The sequence below is a fragment of the Garra rufa genome, chromosome 15 (genome assembly GCF_049309525.1).
Source record: "Garra rufa chromosome 15, GarRuf1.0, whole genome shotgun sequence".
NCBI classification, from domain to species: Eukaryota; Metazoa; Chordata; class Actinopteri; order Cypriniformes; family Cyprinidae; genus Garra; species Garra rufa.
In genome coordinates, this window is record NC_133375.1 from 28,243,838 (window position 1) to 28,270,783 (window position 26,946).

At 35.9% G+C, this 26,946-nt stretch overlaps 2 protein-coding genes across 4 annotated transcripts in view; one reads left to right on the top strand and one right to left on the bottom strand.

The window, feature by feature from the left end:
* The window catches only part of rfx2 (regulatory factor X, 2 (influences HLA class II expression)), a 47,980-nt gene extending 40,246 nt beyond the window's left edge, over nt 1-7,734 (top strand). For all 3 annotated transcript variants that reach the window (XM_073818608.1, XM_073818609.1, XM_073818610.1), the window contains 8 exons: nt 223-335; nt 1,494-1,651; nt 1,763-1,860; nt 3,481-3,630; nt 3,729-3,937; nt 4,118-4,271; nt 5,825-5,867; nt 5,964-7,734. In XM_073818608.1, the coding sequence (XP_073674709.1) occupies nt 223-335; nt 1,494-1,651; nt 1,763-1,860; nt 3,481-3,630; nt 3,729-3,937; nt 4,118-4,271; nt 5,825-5,867; nt 5,964-6,088 (1,050 nt within the window). In that variant the 3' untranslated portion in view covers nt 6,089-7,734. The remainder of the gene's footprint in view (nt 1-222; nt 336-1,493; nt 1,652-1,762; nt 1,861-3,480; nt 3,631-3,728; nt 3,938-4,117; nt 4,272-5,824; nt 5,868-5,963) is intronic.
* An 88-nt stretch (nt 7,735-7,822) lies between these two features.
* fcho1 (FCH and mu domain containing endocytic adaptor 1) overlaps nt 7,823-26,946 on the bottom strand; it is a 63,498-nt gene continuing 44,374 nt past the window's right edge. Inside the window, exons 8-27 of the mRNA XM_073818607.1 lie at nt 26,347-26,445; nt 26,081-26,177; nt 25,633-25,750; nt 25,455-25,479; nt 23,624-23,684; nt 21,974-22,158; nt 20,768-20,792; nt 20,622-20,678; nt 19,784-19,835; nt 18,757-18,875; nt 17,466-18,422; nt 16,360-16,466; nt 14,631-14,745; nt 13,822-13,933; nt 13,578-13,733; nt 13,358-13,490; nt 11,837-12,033; nt 11,080-11,144; nt 9,435-9,602; nt 7,823-8,213 (exon numbers count right to left, since the gene is read on the bottom strand). Of these exons, the coding sequence (XP_073674708.1) occupies nt 8,185-8,213; nt 9,435-9,602; nt 11,080-11,144; nt 11,837-12,033; nt 13,358-13,490; nt 13,578-13,733; nt 13,822-13,933; nt 14,631-14,745; nt 16,360-16,466; nt 17,466-18,422; nt 18,757-18,875; nt 19,784-19,835; nt 20,622-20,678; nt 20,768-20,792; nt 21,974-22,158; nt 23,624-23,684; nt 25,455-25,479; nt 25,633-25,750; nt 26,081-26,177; nt 26,347-26,445 (2,877 nt within the window). The 3' untranslated portion in view covers nt 7,823-8,184. The remainder of the gene's footprint in view (nt 8,214-9,434; nt 9,603-11,079; nt 11,145-11,836; nt 12,034-13,357; nt 13,491-13,577; nt 13,734-13,821; nt 13,934-14,630; nt 14,746-16,359; nt 16,467-17,465; nt 18,423-18,756; nt 18,876-19,783; nt 19,836-20,621; nt 20,679-20,767; nt 20,793-21,973; nt 22,159-23,623; nt 23,685-25,454; nt 25,480-25,632; nt 25,751-26,080; nt 26,178-26,346; nt 26,446-26,946) is intronic.

Here is a 26,946-nt window from a genome sequence, read left to right on the forward strand (position 1 = left end):
TGAAGGAGTACACTCATCTCACTAATGTGATCAGAACTTATATGGAAGCTTCTCAAGATCTTTTTGCAGTCCTCACATATTAGTGTTTTTGTTCCAACATTATTTGTATTATAGTGGTATAGAATGTCAGACATGCATTTGATGTATCTAGAGATGTTTTCTCGTTTTAATGTTTTGATGCACGTTGAAAGTTTGTATTTACATCTGATTTCTCTCTGCCAGGCAACTCTGGACGTAGTGATGAACTTGCAGTTCCATCTCATAGAAAAGCTATGGCAGACCTTTTGGTATTCAACAGCGCCATCTAGTGACGGATCCACTACCATTCCTAACAGGTGCAGAGTCATGTATACCTTTACAGTGTTTCCACAGTCATGGAAAAGTTGAAAATGTCTGGATTTTTTAAAATGGGGATTATTCAGGTTTGGGAAAGTCCTGGAAATAAGTAAAATCTTAAAGTCATGGAGTTTCTGTTGTATACAAATATATATATATATCTATATATATCTATCAAAAGTTTGAGTCGGTAAGATTTTTAATGTGTGTGTGTTTATTTTTTTAAGAAGTCTGTTATGCTCATCAAAGTTCCATTTATTTCTTCAAGAATACTGAAAAAACTTAATATTATTAAACATTATTGCAATTTGAAATAACTGTTTTCTATTATAATATACTTTAAAATATGACTTATTTCTGATGCAAAGCTGCATTTTCATCAGCCATTACTGCAGTCTTCAGTGTCATATGATACTTCAAAAATCATCCTAATACGCTGATTTATTATCAATGTTGGAACTTTTTTAGGATTCTTTCAATATAAGGTTAAAAACAGCAGGATTTATTCAAACTGTCACAATCGCTTTTTGTCAATTTAACACATCCTTGCTAAATAAAAGTGTTCATTTATTTCAAAGAAAAAAAAAGCAATGAACGATAGTTTATGTTGTTACAAAATATTTCTCTTTTAAATAAATGCTGTTATTTTTAATGTTCTATTCATCAAATAACCCTGAAAAAAGTATCACAGGTTCCTAAAAAAAATTAAGCAGCACAACTGTTTCCAACGTTGATAATAAATCAGCATATTAAAATTATTTATTAAGGATCATGTGACACTAAGGACTAATGATGCTGAAAATTCTGATTTGCATTTTTTTCACAACATTGCTGTTTTTTTGTGTTTTTAATCATATTAACGCAGCCTTAAATCTCTAATGTTCACCAATGCTGCATTTCTTAGAAAAAAAAGTTATTTTAAATTGTAATAACTTGTAAGATTTGTATCTATTTTAATATTTTTTAAAGAGGGCTATTCATGTGATGGGAATTTATTCTAGAAATCATTCTAATATGCTGAAGAAACATTTCTTATTTTTAATATGCCCAAGAAACATTTCTTATGATTACCAGTGTTGAAAACCGTTGTTAACCTGGTTAAAAATGAACCTGTTTTAATACACTTGTCACAAAGATGCATATTGTTTATTTTGCAGCGAAGAGGATGTGGAGGACATCAGAGGATTCCCCAGAGAGAAGCTGATCGCTCTGTGTAAATATGAACCAATCAAACAGTGGATGAGGAGCTGTGATCACATCCTGTATCAGGCACTGGTGGAGATCCTCATCCCTGATGTACTGCGGCCTGTTCCCAGTTAGTATTTATACATATACACACACTTACTGTGACTTGTTCCAGGGTCAGTGTTGCTGCTGTACTGTAAGCAGAATTGTTGCATGACTGATGGGAAATGTGATTCTGCAGGCACCCTCACTCAAGCTATCAGAAACTTCGCTAAGAGCCTGGAAGGATGGCTGACCTCAGCAATGAGTGACTACCCACAGGAGATTGTCCGCACTAAGGTATGTGTGTGTTTCTGAAAGGATAAAATTGCTGAAAAGTGTTCTCCAAATCAGACACAAGTTTCAAAAACCCCAAAATGCAAAAGAATTACAAATTTTTGTAAATGAATTTCAAAATTCATATTTTTCTCAATTTCTTCTACACAGAACTTTTCTGCAGTTCAAAAGTTTGGAATCTGTAAGATTTGTAATGTTTCTTGTGCTCATTAAGGCTGCATTTATTTGATCAAAAATATGCCAAAACTGTAATATTGTGAAATTTTATTACAATTTAAAATAAGGGTTTTCTGTTTTAATATACTGTAAAATATAATGTGTTCCTTTTATGCAAAGCTGAATTTTCAGCACCATTACTCCAGTCTTCAGTGTCACATGATCCTTCAGAAATCATTCTAATATGCTGATTTATTATCAATGTTGTGCTGCTTAATATTTTTTTTGAAACCTACATTTTTCAGGATTTTTTTGATGAATAAATTGTTCAAAAGAACAGCATTTATTCAAAATAGAAATCTTTTCTAACAATCTAAATCTTTACTATCACTTTTTATCAATTTAACAAATCCTTGCTGAATAAAAGTATGAATGCTATTAATACTATAAATATATATTTTTCAAAATGTATTGATCTCGTTAATGAATCTTGTATCTTGTAACAAATGATTTCTATTTTGAATAAATGCTGTTCTTTTTGACTCTTTATTTATCAAAGAATCCTGAAAAAAGCATCACAGTTTTTTTTTATTTTTAACATTGATTAATAAAAAGCATATTAGAATGATTCCTGAAGGATTCCTGAAGTGACACTTAAGACTGGAGTAATGTTAGAATAAATTGTAATTTAAAGAATATTAAAGTAGAAAACCCTTATTTTAAATTGTAATGCTATTTTATAATATTACTGTTTTTTCTTTCTATAAATTTGATCAAATAAATGCAGCCTTGATGAACAGACTTATTTAATAAACATAACATTTTACTGATCCCATATATATTTTAAAGAAGTCTCTTATACTCACCAAGGCTGTATTTATTTAATCATGAATGCAGTAAAAATTCTAAAATATGTTATTGTATTTTAAAATATAAAATATATATTTTTTACATATATTTTAATATTAATATACAATAATATTTAATTTTTTAAAATATATTTTTAGTAGCCGCTAATCCAGTCTTCATTATCACATGATCCTTCAGAAATCATTCTAATTTAATAATCAGAAGAAATTTTCTTGAGCACCAATATTGAAATGTTTAATGTTTTTTTTTTTTTGTGGAAGCTGTGCTGTATTTTATTTAAAAGAAAATTTAAAAGAACAGCTTTTTTTGTAATAGAAGTCTTTTGTGACATTATAAATGTCTGTCACTTTAAATACTGTAAATACTCTCACTTTTGATTAATTGTATGCGTCTTTGCTAAATAAAAGTATTTCTTTAAAACCTCAAACTCTTGAATGGCTAATGTGTGTGCTTGTGGATTTTGTCTGTGACAACATGAAAGTGTTCAAGTGCTTTAAAGGTGAACAATGTAACCTTGGTGACTCTAACCATACAGGATGTGAGAATTCGATATTTTTGTGAGTTAATGCTCAGAGTGTTTTATTGTCATCTGCGCAGGCTGCAGTAGTGAGTGCATTTGCGCAGACCCTGCGCCGCTACACCTCTTTGAATCACCTGGCCCAGGCAGCACGAGCCGTCCTGCAGAACACGTCCCAGATCAACCAGATGCTCAGCGACCTTAACAGAGTGGACTTTGCTAACGTGCAGGTCTGTATCTCTCAAAACCACTTCTACATCCTGTCTGAGGTTCATGGGTGTTATGTGGGTGTCATCTTAGCTCACACTGTGTGTATTTGTTGTCACAGGAGCAGGCGTCCTGGGTGTGCCAGTGTGATGAGAGTGTCGTCCAGCGTCTGGAGCAAGACTTTAAGGTGACCCTGCAGCAGCAGAGCTCTCTGGATCAGTGGGCCGCCTGGCTGGACAACGTCGTCAACCAGGTGCTGAAACCCTACGAAGGCGGTACCAGCTTCCCCCGTGCTGCACGCCAGTTCCTGCTCAAGTGGTCCTTCTACAGGTACAAGGCTCTCTCGAAGTACTCAAATAATGCCGTATTTCCAATGAATTTCTTTCAGTTTAATTTCATTAGGCCCCTTAGCTGATCTTCTGAAGAGAGCTGATTGAAAGCAGTACTTAAGTGTGGTTGTGGTTTTGTTGTGGTAGTTTGTAATGAAACTCTCTGTTGCCCTGGTTACAGCTCCATGGTGATCAGAGATCTGACTCTGCGCTCGGCCGCCAGCTTTGGCTCGTTCCACCTCATCCGTCTGCTCTATGATGAATACATGTTCTATTTGGTAGAGCACCGCGTCGCCATGGCGACCGGAGAGACGCCCATCGCTGTCATGGGGGAGGTGAGGAGATCTGGCTGCTCTGTAGTTTAATATTTGAGATGGCTTGTGTTGAGTTGAGCACATGCAGGTGTTTCTTTTGGCTCTGTGGACTCTCTGGCTCTGCGAAGAAACTAAATATTGCGGGGATGAAAAGTGCGTTTTGGGTTTATTTAAATAACAATGTCCAAGAGCATATATAAATGCGTCAGCTGAGTATTTTTCTGAAATGTCCATTCCATCAGTTCTCAAATGATGTGATGTGATTAATAGCGTTATGTGGTGGAAGTGACATTTGAAACTTTTTTTTTTGGGATGAATACATTTGCTGAGGTTAGTTTCCTAACTAGAATGAACATATACTAAGTGCAGAGAATGACATATTTACAATAGATATTTACACCATATGCATGCAGTAATTAAAATAATTATTATATTTATTATTTATCCATCCACCCATTTATCCTTCCATCAGTCAATACAACTATTCTTATTAATAATTATTTATTTTAATTATATCCACCCATCCTGATAATTATTATATTAATAATATAAAAAGTTAATAATTTATATTTATCTAATACAAATTATGGTTTAACATTTTATGTATGATTTGTTTTATATTATATTATATTAATATTATTATAATAAATTATATATCCACACAGTCATTTATTAGTATAAATTGTTTATTTCACAGTATGTGTAGATATATATATATATATATATATATATATATATATATATAATTTATTGTAATATTAAGTATATGTATGCATGTCATCATTAATATTAATAAAGATATATAATATAATATATAAATAATATAAATCATAATTTTAAATGTATTAGTCATTTATTAGTATAAATTGTTAATTTCACATTAATTATCTAATACATTTTAAATTATGATTTATATTTATATATTATATTATATTTACCATTTATACATTAAAATAGTAATTATATTTATGTTGTATTATATCCATCAAATAATTTATATAAATGTTTTATATTAATTTATAATTTGTAATAATTAATATAGAATATTTATTAATTGATTATTATCTAATACATTGTAAATTGAGATTTATTATATTCATCCATATATATATATATATATATATATATATATATATATATATATATATATATATATTAATAATAATTATATCTGTTGGGTTATTTCAATCAATCCAAATAATTAATATTAATAATTATATTATATATTAATATATCATTTGTAATATATAATAGATTTCTTACATGATTATGTAATACATTTTAAATTGTAAATTTTAATATTTCATATTATATCATATCTAGACATTAATTTTAATAATTAGTTTGTATGTTGTATTGATTATATCCATCCAAATAATTAAGGTTAATTATAATATTATATTATAATTATAATATATTTATACATGATTGTTATCTAATACATTGTATACATTTTATTTTATGTTTAGAGCATTGTTAATAATACTTAATAGTTTCTAATTAATTATGAAAATCCAACATGAAAATATAAGGTATGGTTTTTAACTTGAATGTTGTCCTCTTCTCGTTTTCAGTTCAGTGACCTCAGTTCCATGATGCCATCACTCATGGAAAAAGGTAATGGCTTGTGCTGCCAACCCAAACCAAGTTTCCTTCTCATTTAGAAGTTTCCTCTTCTCTGTAATAAAACATCCTTCTCTTTCCCTCTCCCAGACGCCTCATTCTCAGACGACCTGGCCAGCGATGGAGACATGTCGAGGATGAGCGAGAGGAGTATGAGCGAGCCAGCGGTGAAGAGAGAGCGAATCGAGATCAGTCCCTCCCTGCAAGAAATCTAAAAGCAGGGCGGCAGCCTCACCCCAGTCCACCGCAGACCAGCCGAACCACCTCAAAATGGCTGCCGGTGGCCAAGATAACGCATCTGTGAGGTTTATTGATTATCTTGAGGGTACGTAGGTCTGTTTAGGGTCAGTGTGTGTGTGTGTGTGTCTCCCTCTCTCGCCTTTAGGTTTTCTGCGACTGTGAAACAAGAACGTGCTGGTTTTGTGATGCCTGTTGTTTTTTTTTCATGTGCCATAGTCTTCTTTCAGTGCCTTAGATGAGAAAAGAAAACACTAGAACAGAACTCTTTCTCTTTTTTGATTGTCTCTCGTTCTGTCGTTCCCTCGGCCGTGCCTCTAACCGCGCCTCTAACCGCAGAATGAATGTATCGTCTCAGAACCTCAGATGTCTAAAGCACCTTTTAAAGATGGTCACGGTTTTTTAGACTTTCTGCCTCGGCCGTTTCCTCGCGGTTCCTCAGGCGTAGATGCAACCTGCTGACCCCAAAGCTGCCCGCTCAGCTGCACATGCAAAGCCTTTTCGATGCTCCACTCTAGCCGTTTTGTAGATAAACCCCGGCCATACGAGATGCCTAGTCTATACCTCAAGCGTTTTTAGTTCTAATGAATTAATGTCTAACTTTTATTACGTTTTATAAAAATCACTATAATAGAGATTATTCGACGCGGTTTGCCCTGAAAGCACCCTGTTCTCGTTGGAAAGCTTCGGGATGTACATACGCCTACTGTGTTGATGGATATTCCTCCAAAGCAGAGGGGTTCCCATCAAAATTGGTTCGTGAAACTTTATGGTCTAGTTTTGTAGTTCTTAGCTGTTTGCAGTGGTCGATATATTGAGCGTGCGTCTGTACACAAGGCCTTCTGAAGTAACTGGAAGTGTGTGCACTCAACAGGTTATGTGAATAGTTTGTTGTTTTTATTACAAAAAACGAACACGAGTTTTTTTTTGTTTGACTAAAAATGAAAAGAACTTCCTTTACATATTTAAGTAGATATTGTGTAAATGTACTAGCAAAAAAAATGTAAAAGCTACATAATAGCTGAAAGCTTTTTCTAGACGATGTAGAAAACCCAAAATAGACAGAATATGCAGATTCTTACAGAAACGCCTCATCACCTGGTGCTGTACATCTGATGTTTTAGTTTTCACGCTTGTATTGGAAACGCTGGAAATATTTTCAGGAGATCTGTCGTTTTCAGGATCCGTTTGTAATTGTTTTTGACGACGTTTGACATTGTCGGGATCTTTACTGGTGCCTGGTAGCGGCCCGTGACGGGCGCCCTACATGTCCCTCTCTGCTATTGACAAAGATAAACTTCATTTCTAGCTTTGTGTTTGTTTCTGAGAAGTGATTGGCGGATGTTTTCTCACTGTGGTTGGTTGTGAGTGTCAGGCTCTGTACTTTTGCGCCTGTCCTGGTTCTTTGCCTGTTGTGTGTGCTTTTGGGAAGGGAATTTGCTCATCAATTGTATTTTTTTTTTTTTTTTTTAATGCTGTTTTAAAAGCTTCTGGCTACAGATTCTTTTTATGGAGGTAAATGCAATTTCTTCTCACTACTATATTGATACCTTATTTTTGTGTCTTTACAAAATCTTTATTTAGCCTCAACCGCTTAGTTCGACTGTATTTTGTACTGGTAAGAAGTGTAATAAATTTGTGTAAACCTCCTTTGTCTGTGTAATGATTGACACGGGTACACTCGCTTTTTTTTCATATTAAATCGTTGATTACTCAACATACTTATTCTGTGAATATCAGAACTTATACATCTTCATACTTAGTCGTTCACAAATTTGCACTAAAAAGGAAAGGAAATGTACATCCAGGTCTTCAAACTTAAAATAAATGTGTGGCTTGCGCACTGAACAAACAATTCTATACAGATAAAAGTAGAGGCTGGTTGTGGTCCCTAATTCCAGTGCATACTTGTCCTAGAGCAATGCAAGTTCCCACACATCACACTGTATATACATGTACAACATGAGCGCTCCTCGTCAGGGCCGTAGCATGTGGACAGTTCCAGCAGTCCAGGGGGTTAAAAAAAAGTGCAAACGTTGTTCCTCCGTGGTCATGAAATAGTCATCATCACCGCTCACAAAGAACAGCCCGCCATGTATTTTCCTGTAAAATAATACAGGTCAACATTAGTGCTACATATGTCACCATGTTGCTATCATTGTATCTGTCGTGCATTGCTATTTGGTCAATTTTAAAACATAACATCAATATAAATAATATTTCAGCTAGTAGCAAGCAGTAATTTACTATGTATTGGAATAAAATCAAGTTCATGTAAATATTTTATATATATACATATTTGTATATCTATAAATACAAAAATAAATATTAATTTATATATTAACATTTTATATATTAACATACATGATAATTTATATATTTATATATAAAAAAGTTATTACAAATTTACTAAAAATGTAAAATTAAAATATAAAAATAAGAACAGATTTGAAATATTAATACAAAATCTTTTTTTTTTTTACTTTTTTTCCACCCTCTGTTTTATGTTATGTCTAGCCCTATATACATACAGTTTGTATTTGAATTTGACTTCAAATTAATTTTATGGCAAAACCTATAAAACGTATAAAAATGTATCTTCAAATAAAAGCATCTGTCAAATGCATAAATGTAAATATTTTAGCTATTCAATTATAAACAGCTAAAAAATCCATAGGATTGATCTGTTTTGAAATAAGACTGTTTAGCTTGACATTCACCTAATCGTGTGTTATTTTAGTATCATTATTAGAAATAATGATAATAATTACTGAAATACTATTATAGTTTTTATATTTTAAATCTACATCAAAAGCATCAAAAGACATCACAAATAAAACAGGAAAAAAAGGCATAAAAAAAAAAACAACATTCCTAAAATACATGAGCAACACTACTGATTAGACTAGCTGCTAGCAAAGGTGCAGGTCTAATCTTAAACCTGCAATAGCAAAGGCACAATGACGAAGTCTGAAACATGGAACAGATAAAAGTCTTCATGTCCCTGATTTAAGACCTCTGGAGGGACTGCATAACAGTTCAGGAAGATAGGGGGTGCCAGACTGATTTTAGAAAAACTTAGCTTGTTGAGAAGATGTGTGCTATGGTAACACTAACACGGACAAACAAAATAAACCTCAAAGTGCAGGAGGGACTGGAGCCATATCTATACAAGAATATCATAGAGACTTTTTTAAATTGGACCAGAAAGCAACCATCTAGAGAACATCTTTGCAACCACCTGACAACAAGATATCCCACTGAAGAAACAATTCTGAACTGAAAGGAGCTGCTTATGAGACAAAAAGTAGCTCTGGCTCCTACCTGTGGCAAACCTCTTCTTTACCAGGGACATGCGGTAGCGGCTGCCCACCAGCTCCACGCCCAGGCCTGAGAGAGAAGCCCCCGATCCCACAAACTGCACAGCCAGGCTCGGGGGAGGACCGCGGGGCACCTCCAGGCACTGCCAACTGGCGCACAACGTGCCAGACCCTGAGACCCAGAAACACACACACATTCACAGTGTCAGCATCAGCTGTTGGGTTCACGGCACATATGTGCAAGAGGATGGTGAAATATCCTAATGGTGTCCATATTTTTAAAAAAAATTGTGTTGCTTCCAAAATGTTCACAGCATTCCTATAATGCTTTGTCTGATCATCTGTATTCAGAAACATGCAAGTTTGTTTCTTGGCTTTTTGCTTTTTTTGGCCTCTCTTCCGCCCACTTCCACTGAAAACATCTTGTGTCAGTACAACTATATATATAGTGCAATGCTTTTTTTTTTTCTAAGACAATCAATATTTCTTGGATGTTAGATATTAGATATTCTTTAGTTTTTCCATTTTATATCACTGTTATTTGAAAAGTTATAAAATGAAACTTCTAAAATGAAAATTCTGTTATTATTCACTTATATCATTTCTAGCCCATAAGCTTTTTTGGTAGAACTCTAAAGAATCTCTTTTTTTTTTTCAATTATTATTCAATCTATAATCAAATTACAACCGTATGCTGTAATTAAATCATACTATGAAATCATAAACTATATCAAAAAACAAGTATTAAAACCAAGCTGAAATAAATAAAATATAAATATTAGATGAAAAAAAAAAGTATAAATTTTTATATAATCATTTTTTTTAATTAATAAAACTAAAATGAAAATGAAATATATAGCAGTATAAAAATACTTTTTAAAAAAGCTAATCAAAAAATTACAAGCAGATAAAATTTCTAAATTAATTATATTATTAAATACTATACTAATACAGTGCAATAATCATACATAAATAAGCTGTATAGAGCATTTTTAATTTTTTGTCCTCTTTAGAGCTTGGCAGTTGTTTATGGAAGCCCGTTTTTGCAACTGAATAAAAATAAAAAAGGTAATTGCGACTTTTTATCTCACAATTTTGACTTTTTTCACAGAATTGCATTATACAAACTCACAATTTTGACTATTTTTACTCAGATTCCTGAGAAATGAAGTCAGAATTGCAAAATATAAACTGCCTTTTTTCTTGCACTGCTGACTTTTTTTTTCCACAGAATTGTGTGATACAAACTTGCAATTCTAAAAAAAATAAAGTCGCAATTCTGAGAAATAAAGTCAGAATTACAAGACATACTCATAATTCTGACTTTATAATATAAAATTGTGAGTTTACATCTCAAGTCTGAGAAAACAGAAATCTAAATTGCGAGGATATAACCTCACAATTGCGAGAAAAAAAGCCAGAATTGTGAGATATATTTTTTATTCAGTGGTGGAATTGGGCTTCCATAGTCATTAGTTACTATAAACAGAATGGCAAGAAAATGTTTAGAAAATCTCTTTTTGTAGGAAAAAATATTCATATTTGGAATAACATGGAGATGCAAAAACATTTTTCTTTCTTTAAACATGAATGATGAATAAGTGATAAAAAAAGAAAGAGGAGGATGAACAGGTGGTGGCAGCACTGACCTTTGCTGTGATTTGTTGGAGAGAGGTTAGACAATTTCCACAGGAGTCGTCTTTCCTCTGCGTTCCTGTGAAAAAAGGAATCGGTTCTTATTCTATCAGCTCTTACAAACACAGTCAAACCAAAAATTATTCAGACACCAGATCTAATTTTGGATATTTTTTACACTACAGTTCATTTATGTAAGTAAACTTAATTTTGACATACTATATCAAGATATATAATACTAAAAAATCTTCGGACTACCAGTAAAATTGATACAAATTTGGGACCAAAAATTATTCTGCCACTTTGACCTGACAAGTGTCTTTTCTTTAATTACTAATGTGACCTTTTTACACCACAGACTGAACAAAATTAAGTATTTCTTGGTAAGTGGTCAACAAAGTATTGATAGTTGTGTAAATATCATCATACTAACAGTTGTCTGAATTTTTGGTTGACTAATCCATTATATACCTTTCTATCAAAGTGATCTGACATTATCAAGATGAATTTGTTCTGACACAGTTTAACTCTGAGCTCTTGTCGTATTTTATCACCATTTTCTAAACTATAGCTAATAAACTGTGATAATGTGAGAAATGTTTAAGGTGTCTGAATAAATTTTGGTTTTACTGTATTCATTTTTTATTGGTGTTTTTTTATCTCTTTAAGCAAACATCTAAATGTCAATTTTCTTTCCTTGGAAACTCCCAATACTGTATAATTAATGTAAGTCATTCACACCACACCCTCCGGACACACACTGGTTCTCACCAGGATGCGGGCGGCTGGCACTGCAGGTCTGTGGCGGTGTGATCGAGGGGCAGCAGCACTTGTACAGAGGTCAGTTGGGTGGCGGGGGCAGTTGCGGGACAGCAGTGGTAATCTAGAGACACACGGGTCACCGTTCCACTGCGCTGACACTCAGCAGACAGCAGGAGGGGTGCTCTACCCGGATCCTGAGAGGACGCCTAGGACAGAGTTCATTTAACAAAGCTCAGATTAACATTTCAAATAGTTTAAAAGTATTTTCAAAAATGTCAACCCTTAAAGGAATATTCCGAGTCCAATGCAAGTTAAAGGGTTTGGTTCACCCAAAAATAAAAATTCTGTCATTAATAACCTCATGTTGTTCCAAACCTATAAGACCTTTGTTTATCTTCAGAACACAGATTAAGATATTTTTGATCAAATTCAAGAGCTTTCTGAACTGCATAGACAGCAATGCAACTACCATGTTCAAGACCCAGAAAGTTAGTAAGGACATCATTTAAATAGTCCATGTGACCTCAGTGGTTCAACCATTATTTTAGGAAGCTACAAGAATACAGTTTTTGTAACTTTAAGGGGCAGCCGTGGCCTAATGGTTAGAGAGTCGGACTTGTAACCCAAAGGTTGCGGGATCGAGTCTCAGGTCCGGCAGGGATTGTAGGTGGGGGGAGTGAAGTACCAGCGCTCTCTCCACCCTCAATACCACGACTGAGGTGAGTCCCTTGAGCAAGGCACCGTACCCCCAACTGCTCCCCGGGCGCCGCAGCAATGGCTGCCCACTGTGTTCACGGTGTGTGTGTGTGTGTTCACTACTGTGTGTGTGCACTTGGATGGGTTACATGCAGAGCACAAATTCCTAGTATCTCCTTTCCAATTTCTTCCCTTCTGTGTCAGTTCCTGTTGCTGTCTATGCAGGGTCAGAAGGCTCTCAGATTTCATCAAAAATATCTTAATTTGTGATCCAAAGATAAAGGTCTTACGGGTTTGGAAATGACATAAGGGTGAGAAATGAATGACAGAATTTTCATTTTTGCCTTTAAAACATAAACTTGTGACATCTTCAACTTCATAACTTTATTTTCTGCTGTTGGTCCTGTTATGTTATCCAACAAAAGGAACTGAAAAAAGAAATTGTTGAATAAGTTATTTTTGTTTTCTTTTGCACACAAAATAATTTCTCGTAGCTTCATAAAATGACAGTTGAACCACTGATGTCGCATGGACTATTTTAACAATGTCCTTACTACCTTTCTGGGCCTTGAATGTGGTACTTGCGTTGCTGTTTATGCAGGGTCAGATTTCATCAAAAATATCTTAATTTGTGTTCTGAAGATGAACAAAGGTCTTACGGTTTTAAAACGACGTGAGGGTGAGTCATTAATGACAGAACTTTTATTTTTGGGTGAACATTTTTCCACAATTGTTGGCAATTGAGCTTAATTTAGAACATGGAATACTCCTTTATGTACTATTAAAGCAGGTCATATTGTTATTCAAGCACTTCTTAGGTTTGTGTTGACTGACCTGGTATTTTAGCAGAGCCACATTGTAATAGGAGGCCTGTGGGTTGAGCTCTGCTTCTCTCTGCAGGTGAAGCGTCAAGGCCGGCATGTTAAACCAAAAATCCTTGGTGTCCGGGTCACTCTGTGACGGGTCACTGCAGGTACAAAGACCACAGATGCTGTTCACAGAGCTTGTAATTTAACCCAGAACAAGTCTGTTTTAGTATTTAAGGGCATCATACCTGTAGAGCAACTTCTGGTTGGGTAAGAAGTGGTCCACTCGAGAGATGTTCACCAATCTGAAGCTTAATACTGGTGCGTTAGGGTTGGCAGAGAAAATGCGGATGATGCCAGCAGGAAAGGACATAGTGAGATCACCGGTGACCTTAACCAGACAGCTGAAACACAAACACACATAAACAGTTGGACAGCAAATCACTTGATAAAAGCCTATGTCCTCCAGATGGGGTGAAAGAAGCTCCTTACCGGTTGTGTTCTCCTCCTTTGAAGTAGGCGTTGATGTACTCCGTGATGGCTGCGGCTACAGGCCAAGACTCCTGAGTACTCAGAGAAATGGGACTGGGCCCTCGAGACAAACCTGCAGGATGACAATTCAACATTGCAGTTTAAAAACCATGTCAATTTTCAATAGAACATAAAACTGTTAATTAAAGGCATAGTTCACCCAAAAATGAAAATTCAGTCATTAATTACCCTCATGTCATTCCAAACCCATAAGACCTTAGTTCATCTTTGAACTGTTGCCGTCTATGCAGGGTCAGAAAGCTCTCGGATTTCATTTAAAAAATCTTATTTTGTGTTCTGAAGATGATCAAAGGTCTAATGATATCCTTACTACCTTTCTGGGCTTTGAACGTGTCAATTGCATTGCTGTCTATGCAGTTCAAAGATGAACAAAGGTCTTACGGGTTTGGAACAACATGAGGGTAATTAATAACAGAATTTTCAATTTGGGTGAACTATCCCTTTAAGACATAAATGTGTGACATCTTCAACTCCATAACTTTATTTGCTGCTGTCAGTCCTGGGATTTTGCGAGATGCATCCTCTATATTAGATGCATGCCCGTGAGCTACTGTTTTTGACAAAATCAGCCACAGCGAAATAATGATGAGGACATTTCCTGACAGTCCCCACCATAAATGTGCATATGTCTACATTAGATTAGCATAATAAAATTCCAGCGAAGCTCCTGAGGCTGTCTCTTTGTGTAATATACGATTAAGTTCTGTGATAATGTGGGTGTTTAGGGAAATACAAGTGCCTCTGGTTACCTCTGGCTGGGCTGGGAACACGGTTTTGCAGCCCCCATTCGCTGGGGCTGGAGGAGGATGAGGAGGTGAGGGGAGGACTGGGCTCAGGAAGTGGAGATGAACACAGGGACCTAGACTGAGACACAACATAGAAAAAAAGCCAAAATCAAAATGTTGAATTGAGGATTTATGGTACTTTCTGCAATGTGCTAAAGTGTAAAATGCTATACTAAAATCAAATATTATTTTATACAGTATAAATTAAATAATAAATATTGTGAATATATAAATATGATCTTTTTATATATGTTTCATACATTTTTTTAATTAAATTAATATATGCTGTACAAAATATTATTTGATTTAAATATTTACAATATTTTAAAATTTGTTCAGTGTAGAGTTGAGGTCAAAAATCTACATACACTTGATTCTTAATACTGTGTTGTTACATGTACCTGAATGATCCACAGCTGTTTGTTTTTTTATTTAGTGATAGTTCATGAGTCCTGAACAGTTAAACCACCCGCTGTTATTCTGAAAAATATTTCAGCACCCACAAATTCTTGTTTTTTTTTTTCAGCATTTTTGTGTATTAAACCATTTCCAACAATGACTGCATGATTTTGAGATCCATCTTTTCACACTGAGGTCAACTGAGGGACTCATAAACAACTATTACAGAAGGTTCAAACAATTACTGATGCTCCAGAAAGAAAAACCATGCATTAAGAGCCGGGGGTGAAAACTTTTTGAATTTAAAGATCAGAGTAAATGTAACTTATTTTGTCTTCTGGGAAAAATGTAAGTATCTTCTGTAGGGCAGCACTAAATGAAAAAAAAAAGATATTTAAGCAAAATAAGAAAAATGCAAACATTTTTTTGTTTAAAAGTTTACACCTCTGGCTCTTAATGCATTGTGTTTACTTCTGAAGCATCAGTGATCATTTGGGAGTCCCTCAGTTGTCCTCAGTGTGATTAGATGGATCTCAAACTCGTACAGTTATTGTTGGAAAGGGTTCAAACACACAAAAATGCTGAAAAACCAAAGAATTTGTGAGACCTGAAGATTTTTTCTGAAGAACAGCAGGCAGTTTAACTGGACTCTCTGAACAACCATCACTAAACAAAAAAATAAAAAATAAATAAAATAAAATACAGCTGTGGATCATTCGGGTAACAACACAGTATTAAGAATCAAGTGTATGTAAACTTTTGAACGATGTTATTTTTATAAATACTTAAATGGCTTTTATGTGAAATATCTTTTGACTTCAACTGTATTTATAAGATCTTAGATAGTTGAAAAAATTATGCATTTTAATGAAAATTATGCACTTTCCCTTAAACATACAGTATATTTTATACTGAAACTCAACATTTTTTTTATCTGTCAAATCTCTATTTTCAATTTATTTTTTCCTTTCCACTGTGTGTGGATGGAAAACACATGCTTTTGGGCTGAACAAACCGCCAGAGGCCTGTTTCTTTGTTCTGTAATATTATTTGTTACCTTACAGTATAAAGCAATTAAAAGCTTGAAGTGGAATCTTAATAGTGGTGTTAATTTAGAGCTGAAGTCAAGGGAGCAATTTGAAGGACCTCATGAGAGAAACCGCATCTCATAAAACAAGAGAAGAATGAAAGAGGCTGCAGCAGAGCCCGATTAAGGGATTTGTTTATATGGTTTTAAAGAAGCTTAAGTGCGCTGGTTGGATAGTTGGCGTAATAAGGTCTGTGGGACATTTACCCGCTCACAGCCACTGAGTCTGCCTGAGGTGCGCTTGGACCGAACCGACCGAGGGGGAGCCAATGCCAGACGCTCAGTGCTGTCCTGCCTGAAACCATGCTGGGAGACTGAGAAAGAGAGAGAGAAAGACAAGAGGGAAAATAAAGAACCCAAATATGAAAATTTCTTCACCCACATATCATTCCAAACATGAGTTTATTCCATAGTACAAAACAATTTTACCAAGTCTATAGAAAATTGGCTGAGAGGTGTGCGATATTTTAGTGATAATAAAGATAATGTCTATTTGAAAATTTGCTTCAATGTTTTCAGAAATGTGAGCTCCAGACCGTCAGCGGCCATTCACCACTCATTAACCCACAGAGAGCAGCCTTACCTCGGCCAGATCTTCTGGAATTTGCCGCTTTCTCTGAAACTGACACAAAGTCCCGATCTGAATCAAATGAATCGCGTTCCACGCTCTGAAGTCCCAATTTGAATAACGATTCACAAACCATCATTTCAGATCAGGACTCGGAGCGTGGAGCGCAAATCATTTAATTTGTGGAATGATTCAAGAACCCGCTCTGAAGTTCCAATCTAAATCAAATGATTCACGATACTCGCTCCAAAGTCCCAATCTGAATCAAATGACTTGCGATACGTCAAAGTTACGATTTAAATCAAATAATTTGTGATACATGAGTTGACGTTCCAATCCAAATCAACTGATTCACGATACGCAAAGTTCCGATCTGAAGCAAATGATTCGTGAACCTGCTCCAAAGTCCTGATCTAAATCAAAATAATTTGCGATATGCCATTTGAAGGCCTGATTTTATTCAATTGATTCGCAAAACGCAATTCAAACAGTGTTGCAACGGTCCTTTGTTACTAGTTATAAAGTGACGTTTTAATAATGGAGGGTTGGGCTCAGCTGTTAAACTATCAACTTGAGATTTGAATCTGTGTCCTGCAGACACCAATCTGGCAGAAGGCAGTAGTTCTGCACAAAAGAGGATTTTTAAAGACACTTGGGCGATATTGCTCATATATCATTTTCTCTGCTCTCTAAATATCAGTATCTGCATTGCCCACCATATTAGTCAAAGACTAGTCTATAATACCTGGTTGTGTGTTAATATCCAGGAAGTTCTGGTCCTTGTCTGTAGAAAAGCAGAGGTCCTCCTGTGGCCCAGAATGCCGTGTGAGTGGCGGTCCATTCCTGCGAGGCTCATCGTTAAAAGACCTCTGTTTTCTGGTGGACTCTTGCGTGACGGTGTTATTCGTAGTGCCCTCACTAAAAGGATTATGCACCGAGTTCCAGTGCACCAGCTCTTTCTTGGGCTGAGTACTGGGAGCGGGGTTAGGACTGGGCGTCGGCCTATTACTACTGGATCTGCCTTGTGCAGCTGCCTGCGCCGCCAGCGACGATTGGTGCGTTGGGCTACCGATCATAGTAATAGCGAAAGGGTCATCTGGGGACTCTGGAGGTGGGACGCTACGTTCTCTTTTTCTGTCTCTGTCTTTGCGGGAGGAGGATGGAGGAGGAAGGGTTTTAGTGTCATTCAGAGAGACAGAAAAGGGATCGGTGCGGCCTTCCATGCCCCTGCCATCCCTGGCGGGCCGAGGGGGAGGCGGGGCCCAGGCATCAGGTGGAGGCATGTTGTCTTTGGTGGCGGAGCGTTCAAAAGCATCCAGGAAGGGGTCTTCTGGAGGAATGTGTTTGCAGCTCCACACAGAGGGCTCCAGTTCTGAGGACACCAGGCTGTGGGAGAAGGCCGGGAAGCTGAAGGTGGTGGGCTCGACATCGGGCGGGGGACGTGGAGAACGTAGATTGGAAGGCCAGGCGTTTGTGGCGTCGTCCTGTGGAAGAGGAGATCGACCGGGTGATGGGTCACGGAATGCGGCGAGGAATGGATCAGATGATCGGCTCAAGTTTACGGAGTCTTTAGATTGAGTGGATGGCCAGGCTGCCCAACCGGTGGGCTCTGGAGAAGCCCCAAGAGGTTGATGGGAAGGCGAATCTAGTCCGGAATCCTCCACATTCTCAGGAGAGGATGAATCAGAAGAGAAGGCTGCATCTGTCAAACAAAGAAAAGTCTATTACAGATCAAAATAGAAATGTCTTTAAAAAGCAACAGATTTGATAATAAAAGGGCTGACTGCCGAAAAGTAATTCACATTCCACTTTGGTCCATAATTGAATAATTCATGCTTTAATGCCTACACAAGCAGTTCTGACAAAGCGAGTCAATTAATTCTTAGAATATGGTAATGCACACTTTGGCACACATTAGGCTAGCTTAAAGCTTTTAATTCTCAATTTTCTAAAACACTCTAAGAGGATAGTGCGTCCAGTCGATTCTCATTTATCACGGTAATGTGGTCGGGGATGGTGTGGTGCTGGAGAATTACATTCAGAAGCAGCAAAGGCGTTCTGGAGCTGCTCTCTGCCAGCAAAGCTGTGGGATTTAAAGGCCGACTCTAGAGGAGGTCCAAACAGAGCGTCCGAACCAGATGCTGTGGAACTCAGCCTGCAGAGATGAGAGGAAGAAAACTGAATGGGTGAGGAAGTGATTGTAGGAGAAACTAAGGCTATTAAAATGCAGAATTAATAACAGACGTAATCGAAACAATATTTATGTTATTTAAATCCACACTCCTAAAGTTGGGAGTCTGTAAGATTTTTTTCTTTCTTTTTTTTTTTTTTTTACTTTTCTTGAGCAAGGAAGCACTGGATCCACAAATACATTAATAAGCATTTATACGTTTTTAAGAACTTAATCAGAATATTTGAATAATTTCTGAAGAATCATGTGACTGAAGATAGCTACTAAAACTTTAGCTTTGCTCTCACAGGAATATTAAAATTATTTAATATTGTGGTTATTTTAAATTAAAATAATTTCACAATATTACTGTTTTTAACTGTACTTTTGATCGAAAAATGTCTTGTCTTGGTGAGCATAAGAGTCTTTCTTCAAACTCAAAGACAAACTTTTAAACGGTAGCGTTTATAGTCTAAATGATATAAATAACCTAATAAAACTGATTGCATATCTAAATACTATAAATAGTCTTCAAAATATTCTATTCTATACAACACCAGTAGAAAGTAGAATGATTTCTTAAGGATCATGTGACTGGAGTAATGATGCTAAAAATTCAGCATTGAAATCACAGAAATAAATGACATTTAAAATATATTTACATTGAAAACAGTCTTTTTAAATAGTAAAAAATAGTTAAAAATTGTAACGGTTTTTGCTGCACTTTGGATCAAATAAATGCAGGTTTGGCGAGCAGAAGAGACTTCTTTCTGGCTCAACCAATGGTGTGGGTTTGGGATGAGACCACAAAAATGACACACTTTACCTTTAAATCTGCATTTTTGGATGTTAAAGTGTTCATTAATCATACCATATGGAAAATCTCTTTGTACCTGCTGTGATCTGGGCTAGATGTGGATCTGCGCAGACCCTCCTGTTCTCCATCTGCAAAACAATACTGCAATATAACAATACCATACAATAACAATGTAAGGGGTTATTTAGCAGATGTTTCATCCAAAGTGACACACAGTGCACATATTTTAGGTAGTCCCACTGATGGAACATTTGGTTAAATGCTTTTCCCATGGCCACAATAATGATAGTTCATAAATTGGTACCCAAGCCTAGCTCTTTACCGCATATACATATCTTTACAGCATATAATAACAGTATAATATCATTGATTTTTAATTAATAAATTATTCAAACCATGTCCTATCAAAATAGTACCTTTGCTTTATGTAACTAATGTCTGCAATTAAGCAGGTTTGAGTAATAGTGAGCCCGGGAGGAAGACAGCCTAAAACCATTTTCTTCTAACCACATACACACGCCAAATTGTTTCCACTTTTGCTATTATTGTCAAAACCCACGATACAAAAATAGAGCTCATTCTGCAACTGTAATTACAGCAATTCAGCTGACCTGAGATCAGGCTGTCAGTATACGACAATAATGACAGTGCCGTTATGACGCTGATCCCAGGTCAGCTGGATGGCAGATTGCTGTGATTAAGGTGTCAGATGGCGCTGTGTTTGTGGGCTAATGACATCTATTAATGTGGACAGAGGAGGAGGTGGGATATTCTGTGTGTGTGACCATGGCCATTTGAGATGGCTTGTCGAAATTAGTCGCAGGAACAATGCATGAGAACTGAAAAATTAATGATCTATGATGTAACTCTAGCTGAATGAGCACAGAAGTGGACGTCTGCGGAGTGTGACCGACCTCTCTGGGGAACACTTTCGCCTTCCCCTTCAGATCGACCTGCTGAACTGGAGTTTCCTGTAATGGAGAAATGGGACACATGAAAAATATTCACATTAACTTAAATACACAATATAGTCTGAGATATAGAGAGGAAGTTAACTTACGTGAGAGCTGCTTCTTCACTGACACCTGACACACAATGGGAAAAATCAAAGGTGTCATTAAAGATACAATTTTAATCAATGTTTTGCACCATGTTTTTAAAATAAGAGAGTATATTGTAAAGATGCACAAATGATTTAGGTTTTGGTGAAAAATAATTTTGTTGTAAAGTGATACTTCATCCAAAAATGAAAATTAATCCATGATTTACTCACCCTAAAGCCATTCTAGGTGTATATGACTTTCTTTTTTTAGACAAATACAATGAGAGCTCTATATAAAAAAACATGCCCTGGCTCTTCCAAGCTTTATAATGGCAGTGAATGGCTGTTGATTTTTTGAAGTCTAATAAAGTGCATCCATTCATCATAAAAAGTACTCCACAAGGCTCCAGAGGGTTAATAAAGACCGTCTGAAGTAACTGATGAATTTGTGTAAGAAAAATATCCATATTTAAAACTTTATAAACTGTAATCTCTAACTGCCACTAACTGCTCTATGCACATACATATGGCCATATATAAAGTTTTAAATAAGTTTTTGTTTTTTTATACACAAATGCATTATATCACTTCATAAAGTCTTTATTAACACTCTGGAGCCGTGTGAAGCACTTTTTATGATGGATGGATGCACTTTATTGAATTTCAAAATCTCAACACCCATTCACTTCCATTATAAAGCTTGGAAGAGCCAGGACATTTTTTAATACAACCCAGATTGTATTCCTCTAAAAGAAGAAAGTCATATACACCTAGAATGACTTCAGGGTGAGTAAATCATGGGGTAATTTTAATTTTTGGGTAAACTAACCCTTTAATGTATTGCATATGTGTGAATTTTCTAAATAAACTAGAAACCCTAAACAAAAAACACAATTTTTCAAAGATTTGATTACAGTAAAAACCACAGCCTTTCTGTTTGCTCATTTTAAAGCCTGGTACCTTGCAGACATAACTTTGTTAACCTGACTTACAGAAGTTGCAATAAAATTAACTACTAAGATTAGAGCCATCTCAAAATCTAAAACATCAAATAATTGGAGATTACTGATACAAGGTGAGTGTTACTTGAGTAGTCCTGTGATCTCAACACAAAATATATTTAAAAGAGCTTTAAATATATAGCTATAAAATAAATGGCTTAAATCTCCACCTGCATCAGTCTTATTTTCACTATTAGACATTAAATACCCCCACACTTCTTACCGCTCTGTTAGGGGGCAGGGTCAACGCCCCCACTGTGGCCTTCAGCTCCAGTTCATTGGCTGCTGAGTTACTACGGTTACTGCTGGCGACTGGTCGGATCTGGATGTGAAACTTCTTGGGCTCCTCATCATCGAAATCAGAGTCACTGGAGTAAAAATCCCCCCCCTTCTCCTCAGCAGCATAACGTAGAGAGCAATGCAGTTAAGGAGCAAACCCAGACACGATGCAGGATACACATGTACAAACAAAACATACATGGACACAAATAGACATGAGTGCAAACACTCACACAAACACAGCTGTTCTGAATAGTCTACAAACTGTAGTGAGGTGCAGAAATAACCACCCTATTTAGAGACGCTAGTGAGTTTCATATCCTTAAACACCCCTCATGATGAACTTCAATTCTCAGGAACCTAAGAGTGACAATCTTTATCACAAGGTGTTTGGGGAGAAATTGTTATTGGGCCGTAGACGGCAAATCCATCACTGTCCATTATCAGACAGTACAAGCATCTCTATTTCACATCCTGCTTTATTGAAGCATACTTCCTGACAATAACTTCCTTCCTATCTATATGTGATACCTTTGATAGTGTGTGAAGAGATTATTGCAAAAAGTAATAATAAAGAACAAGCAAAGAAGGCAAATAAATCCATCTCCTCTCCCTGTTTTAGACCATATGGATGATATTTTCAGCTCTAAGAGTGAAAAGAAGTTTTGGCCTAATCTTCAAATATCTACAAAGCTTGCACTGTAAATACAGTTGAGGTCAAAAGTTTACACACACCTTGCAGAATCTGCAAAATGTTAATTATTTTTTCAAAATAAGAGGGATCATACAAAATGCATGTTATTTATTTAAAACTGACCTGAATAAGATATTTCACATTAAAAATGTTTACATATAGTCCACAAGAGCAAATAATAGTTTTCTTTTAATAGAAATTTTAAAAATTACCCCGTTTAAAAGTTAACATACGCTTGATTCTTAATACAGTGTTGTTACCTGAATGATCCACAGCTGTGTTTTTTTTGTTTAGTGACAGTTGTTCATGAGTCCCTAGTTTGTCTTGAACAGTTAAACTGCCTGCTGTTCTTCAGAAAAACCCTTCAGGTTCCAGTAATTCTTTGGTTTTTCAGCATTATTTGTGTTTTTGAATTCTTTCCAACAAGACTGTACGATTTTGAGATCCATCTTTTCACACTGAGGACAATTGAGGGACTCATATGCAACTATTACAGAAGGTTCAAACACTCACTGATCTTCAGAAGGAAACACGATGCATTAAGAGCCAGGAGTGTAAACTTTTGAACAGAATGAAGATGTGTACATTTTTTCTTATTTTTCTCCAAATATCATATTTTTTCCATTTATTACTGCCCTTCAGAAGCTACAGAAGATGTTTCTCAGAAGACAAAATAAGGCTCTTAATGCATCGTGTTTTCTTTTGTCCTGCTGTCATTACAACAGAAGAGAGACAAACTGAATACTAATCATGAAATTTATATTAGTTTCTTCATGTCAAAGCATGTTTACAAGTAATCTGACTTATGGGCCCTATTCTATGTACATACACAGTTCTGCACACTCACACACTGTATACGCTCACAACATTCACTCCTGATGGTTTTTTTCTGAAGGATATCATTCTGGTTGACATCTGCACGTATCACAAAGCCCTCATCGTCCACTTCGAGGGGTGAATTCTACACTCAAACACAAACGGAGAACACAAGCAAGAAACAACATTTAAAGGCACAGGACATCAGCTGACAAACTGATGATTTGTTGGAGGGCTGTAACATGGATGTGGTCTGTCTTTCACTCATAAACATGTTAATGCTGTTGCCATGGCTAAAATGAAAACAGTGCTGAAGTTTTAACAGAGTCAGTAGTGGTTTGACGTCTTACATAACAGCCCGTAACATGCATGTGTTTATGAAAGATTTTGGCAGTCAGTGGGCTATCAGACATTCATTAAACACTCTGAGTATTGCCAAGGTTAAATATAGCTTAATGAGGTAACCAGACCTTGCCAAACACGTCACTCTCTTGCATAGTGTATACACACAGAACTCAGTGTAGAAAAACAGTCTGCATTCTGTGTACAATGTGTGTTTATTTCTGGAAAAAGGTTTACTTAGCTATTTTTAAGGACAAATTTGGCGTCAGAAGTTAGCTAAAGTTCACAAAAACCTCTCCAGAATCAATTATGCAGAATGATGTTATTGGTTCTGAAACTGGTTCTTCTGAGCGAATCAAATATATACAGCATAATCACTGCAGGTTGATTCACTAACAAATGTTTCATGTAAGCCAGTTTTGTTAAGGAATTAGTTCACTCCTGAATTTAAATTTCCTGATAATTTATTTAACCCCATGTCATGCGAGATGTTTGTGTTTGATGTTTGATGTTTTGTTATTCAGTCGAAAAGAAATGAAGGTTTTTGAGGAAAACATTACAGGATTTTTCTCCATATAGTGGACTTCAATGGGGATCAGCAGGTTGAAGGTCCAAATTGCAGTTTCAATGCAGCTTCAAAGGGCTCTACATGATCCTAGCAGAGGAATAAGGGCCCTATTTAGCTAAACGATCTAAAAGAAAAACAATTTCTTAAAAAAAAAGAAAAAAAAAAGGTACATACTTTTTAGCCACAAATGCTTGTCCTGCACTAGTGTACTTGTAAAAAAGGTAGGGTAGGGCAAAAACCCTCTTTCATTTTCTCCTCAAACTTCAAAATGATCCAACATCATTGTTTTACCTTTCTCGTAAAGGGTGTTTGACTTTTGCATGTTCGCTTTGTAAAGACCGGGTCGGTACTTCTTTTTTGTGGCTATAAACTACATGTTAAATGAGTACTTTTTAGAAAATGATTGTTAAGAAAGAAAAAACCCTTATTCCTTGGCTGGGATTGTGTAGAGCTCTTTGAAGCTGCACTGAAACTGCAATTTTGGCCTTCAACTTATTGATGCCCATTGAAGTCCACTATATGGAGAAAAAACCTGGAATGTTTTCCTCAAAAACCTTAATATCTTTTCAACTGAAGAAAGAAAGACATGAACAACAGCATTTAATCAATATCTGACTCACTCACTGAATCACAAGTAATTATCAATACTTTCAGTGATGTCTATCTTAAAATGAAATTGTTCATATTTCATTTAAATAAATTGAATAAGTTATATTACAATAAATAAAATATAAATACATCTGTCTTTGAGATGTTTTCCCTAGTGAAGCGTCTATGGTCTGTGTACAGTAAACAAACAACTGGTTTGAGATGAGACCTTTTCAGATGGTCTAAAAAGAGTCACAGAGTTTAATCAAGAACAGCTGAAGATACAAGACCAGTAACTGCACACACAGTCACCTGTTCTCTGTGTAAAATCAATACTGCAAAGAGTGTGTGTGTGTGTGTGTGTGTGTGTGTGTGTGTGTGTGTGTGTGTGTGTGTGTGTGTGAGATGGGAACTCACAAGAGCGTCTGCCACAGCTGAATCCCTAAAGGACAAAAACAGAAGAGGTATGAAAAGCCATACAGTACAAAACAAGAATTGGGCACTGAAAAACGAATTATGATTGATCTCAAAGTCTATTACAGCACTGTTCTAGATTATTAAAATGTGCTGTTTCTCATATGAATGCATGACTCACGTTGAATCCGGTTCTTTGTCTTTTTTCCCCAATCCAGGGATCCTGAAGGCTTTAGCACGACTCTTTTTACTGTTCTCAGATACTAGCGGGGACAGATATTCCTCAAACCGTACTGGACCTTATCCCCACACACACACACACACACACACACACACACACACACACACACACACACACACACACACACACACACACACACACACACACACACACACACACACACACACACACACACACACACACACACACACACACACACACACACACACACACACACACAGTACTTTAAGGAGGGTTTGGAGCTGAGTGGTACTTTTGAAAGTCAGTATATGGCAAATTATAAAACCTTTTATTTTGCAGAAGAATTCTTTTCAATGCATTGCTATCCAATAAAACAGAAATGCAATTTCTGAGGAAATCAAAAAGTTTTTATCTTTCTGTGACTAACCGGGTTTCTCCTTTCCTGTTCCCTTCTGCTCTGTAAACTTCTGAATGAGGTTCTCCATGCCAATGTTCTCCACGTTCTGCTTGAATTCCTCATGGACCTGAAAAGAGACAGAACAAAGATTTTTATCAAGCACAGCTAATCAAGATCACATTGACCAGAACAACCCTGAGCTGCAAAGGTAATTAATTCGTCTGAAGAGTTTTCAGCACAATTACAGGATGCAAACAGAATGCAGGAGTAGGTAAAATCTCCAGAGTGAGCCGTACCTGCCCAACCTGGACGTGTGTATCTTCAATAGAGTGTGAATACGCTTTGATCAGTAGTTTCATCTGACGTAAATGAGTCTCCTCAATGTCCTGAAATTTCTGCAGATGTAGAAGGACAAATGTAAAGAGAAGCTCCTGACCTCGACTGACTTACAGTACTGTTTAAAAGTTTGGTGTTGGTAAGACTTTTAAAATGTTTTCCTCTTATGCTCACCAAGGCTGTGTACAAAACACAGTAAAAAAAAAAAAAATATAATAATATATATATATATATTTATTTATTTATTTACCAGACGTTTTAGTAACAATGTAAAAGTCTTGATTTTTTTCCTCAATTTTATGCATTCCTGCTTAACAATAGTGCAATAGTGTATATCGTGAATACATACAATATGGTATGGCCTCAATTTTGTTTAAAAATGGTTAACAATATAATGGAAATATAATATAATATAATAGAAAAAAAGAAAACAAACATGATATATCTTTTAAAGATAGTTGTAAAACACACATTTATTTTATAAAATAATAATTATAAAACGTCACTGCCTACTTTTAGTCATTACCATCAGATATTAATAAAAACACTTTTAAGCAAAA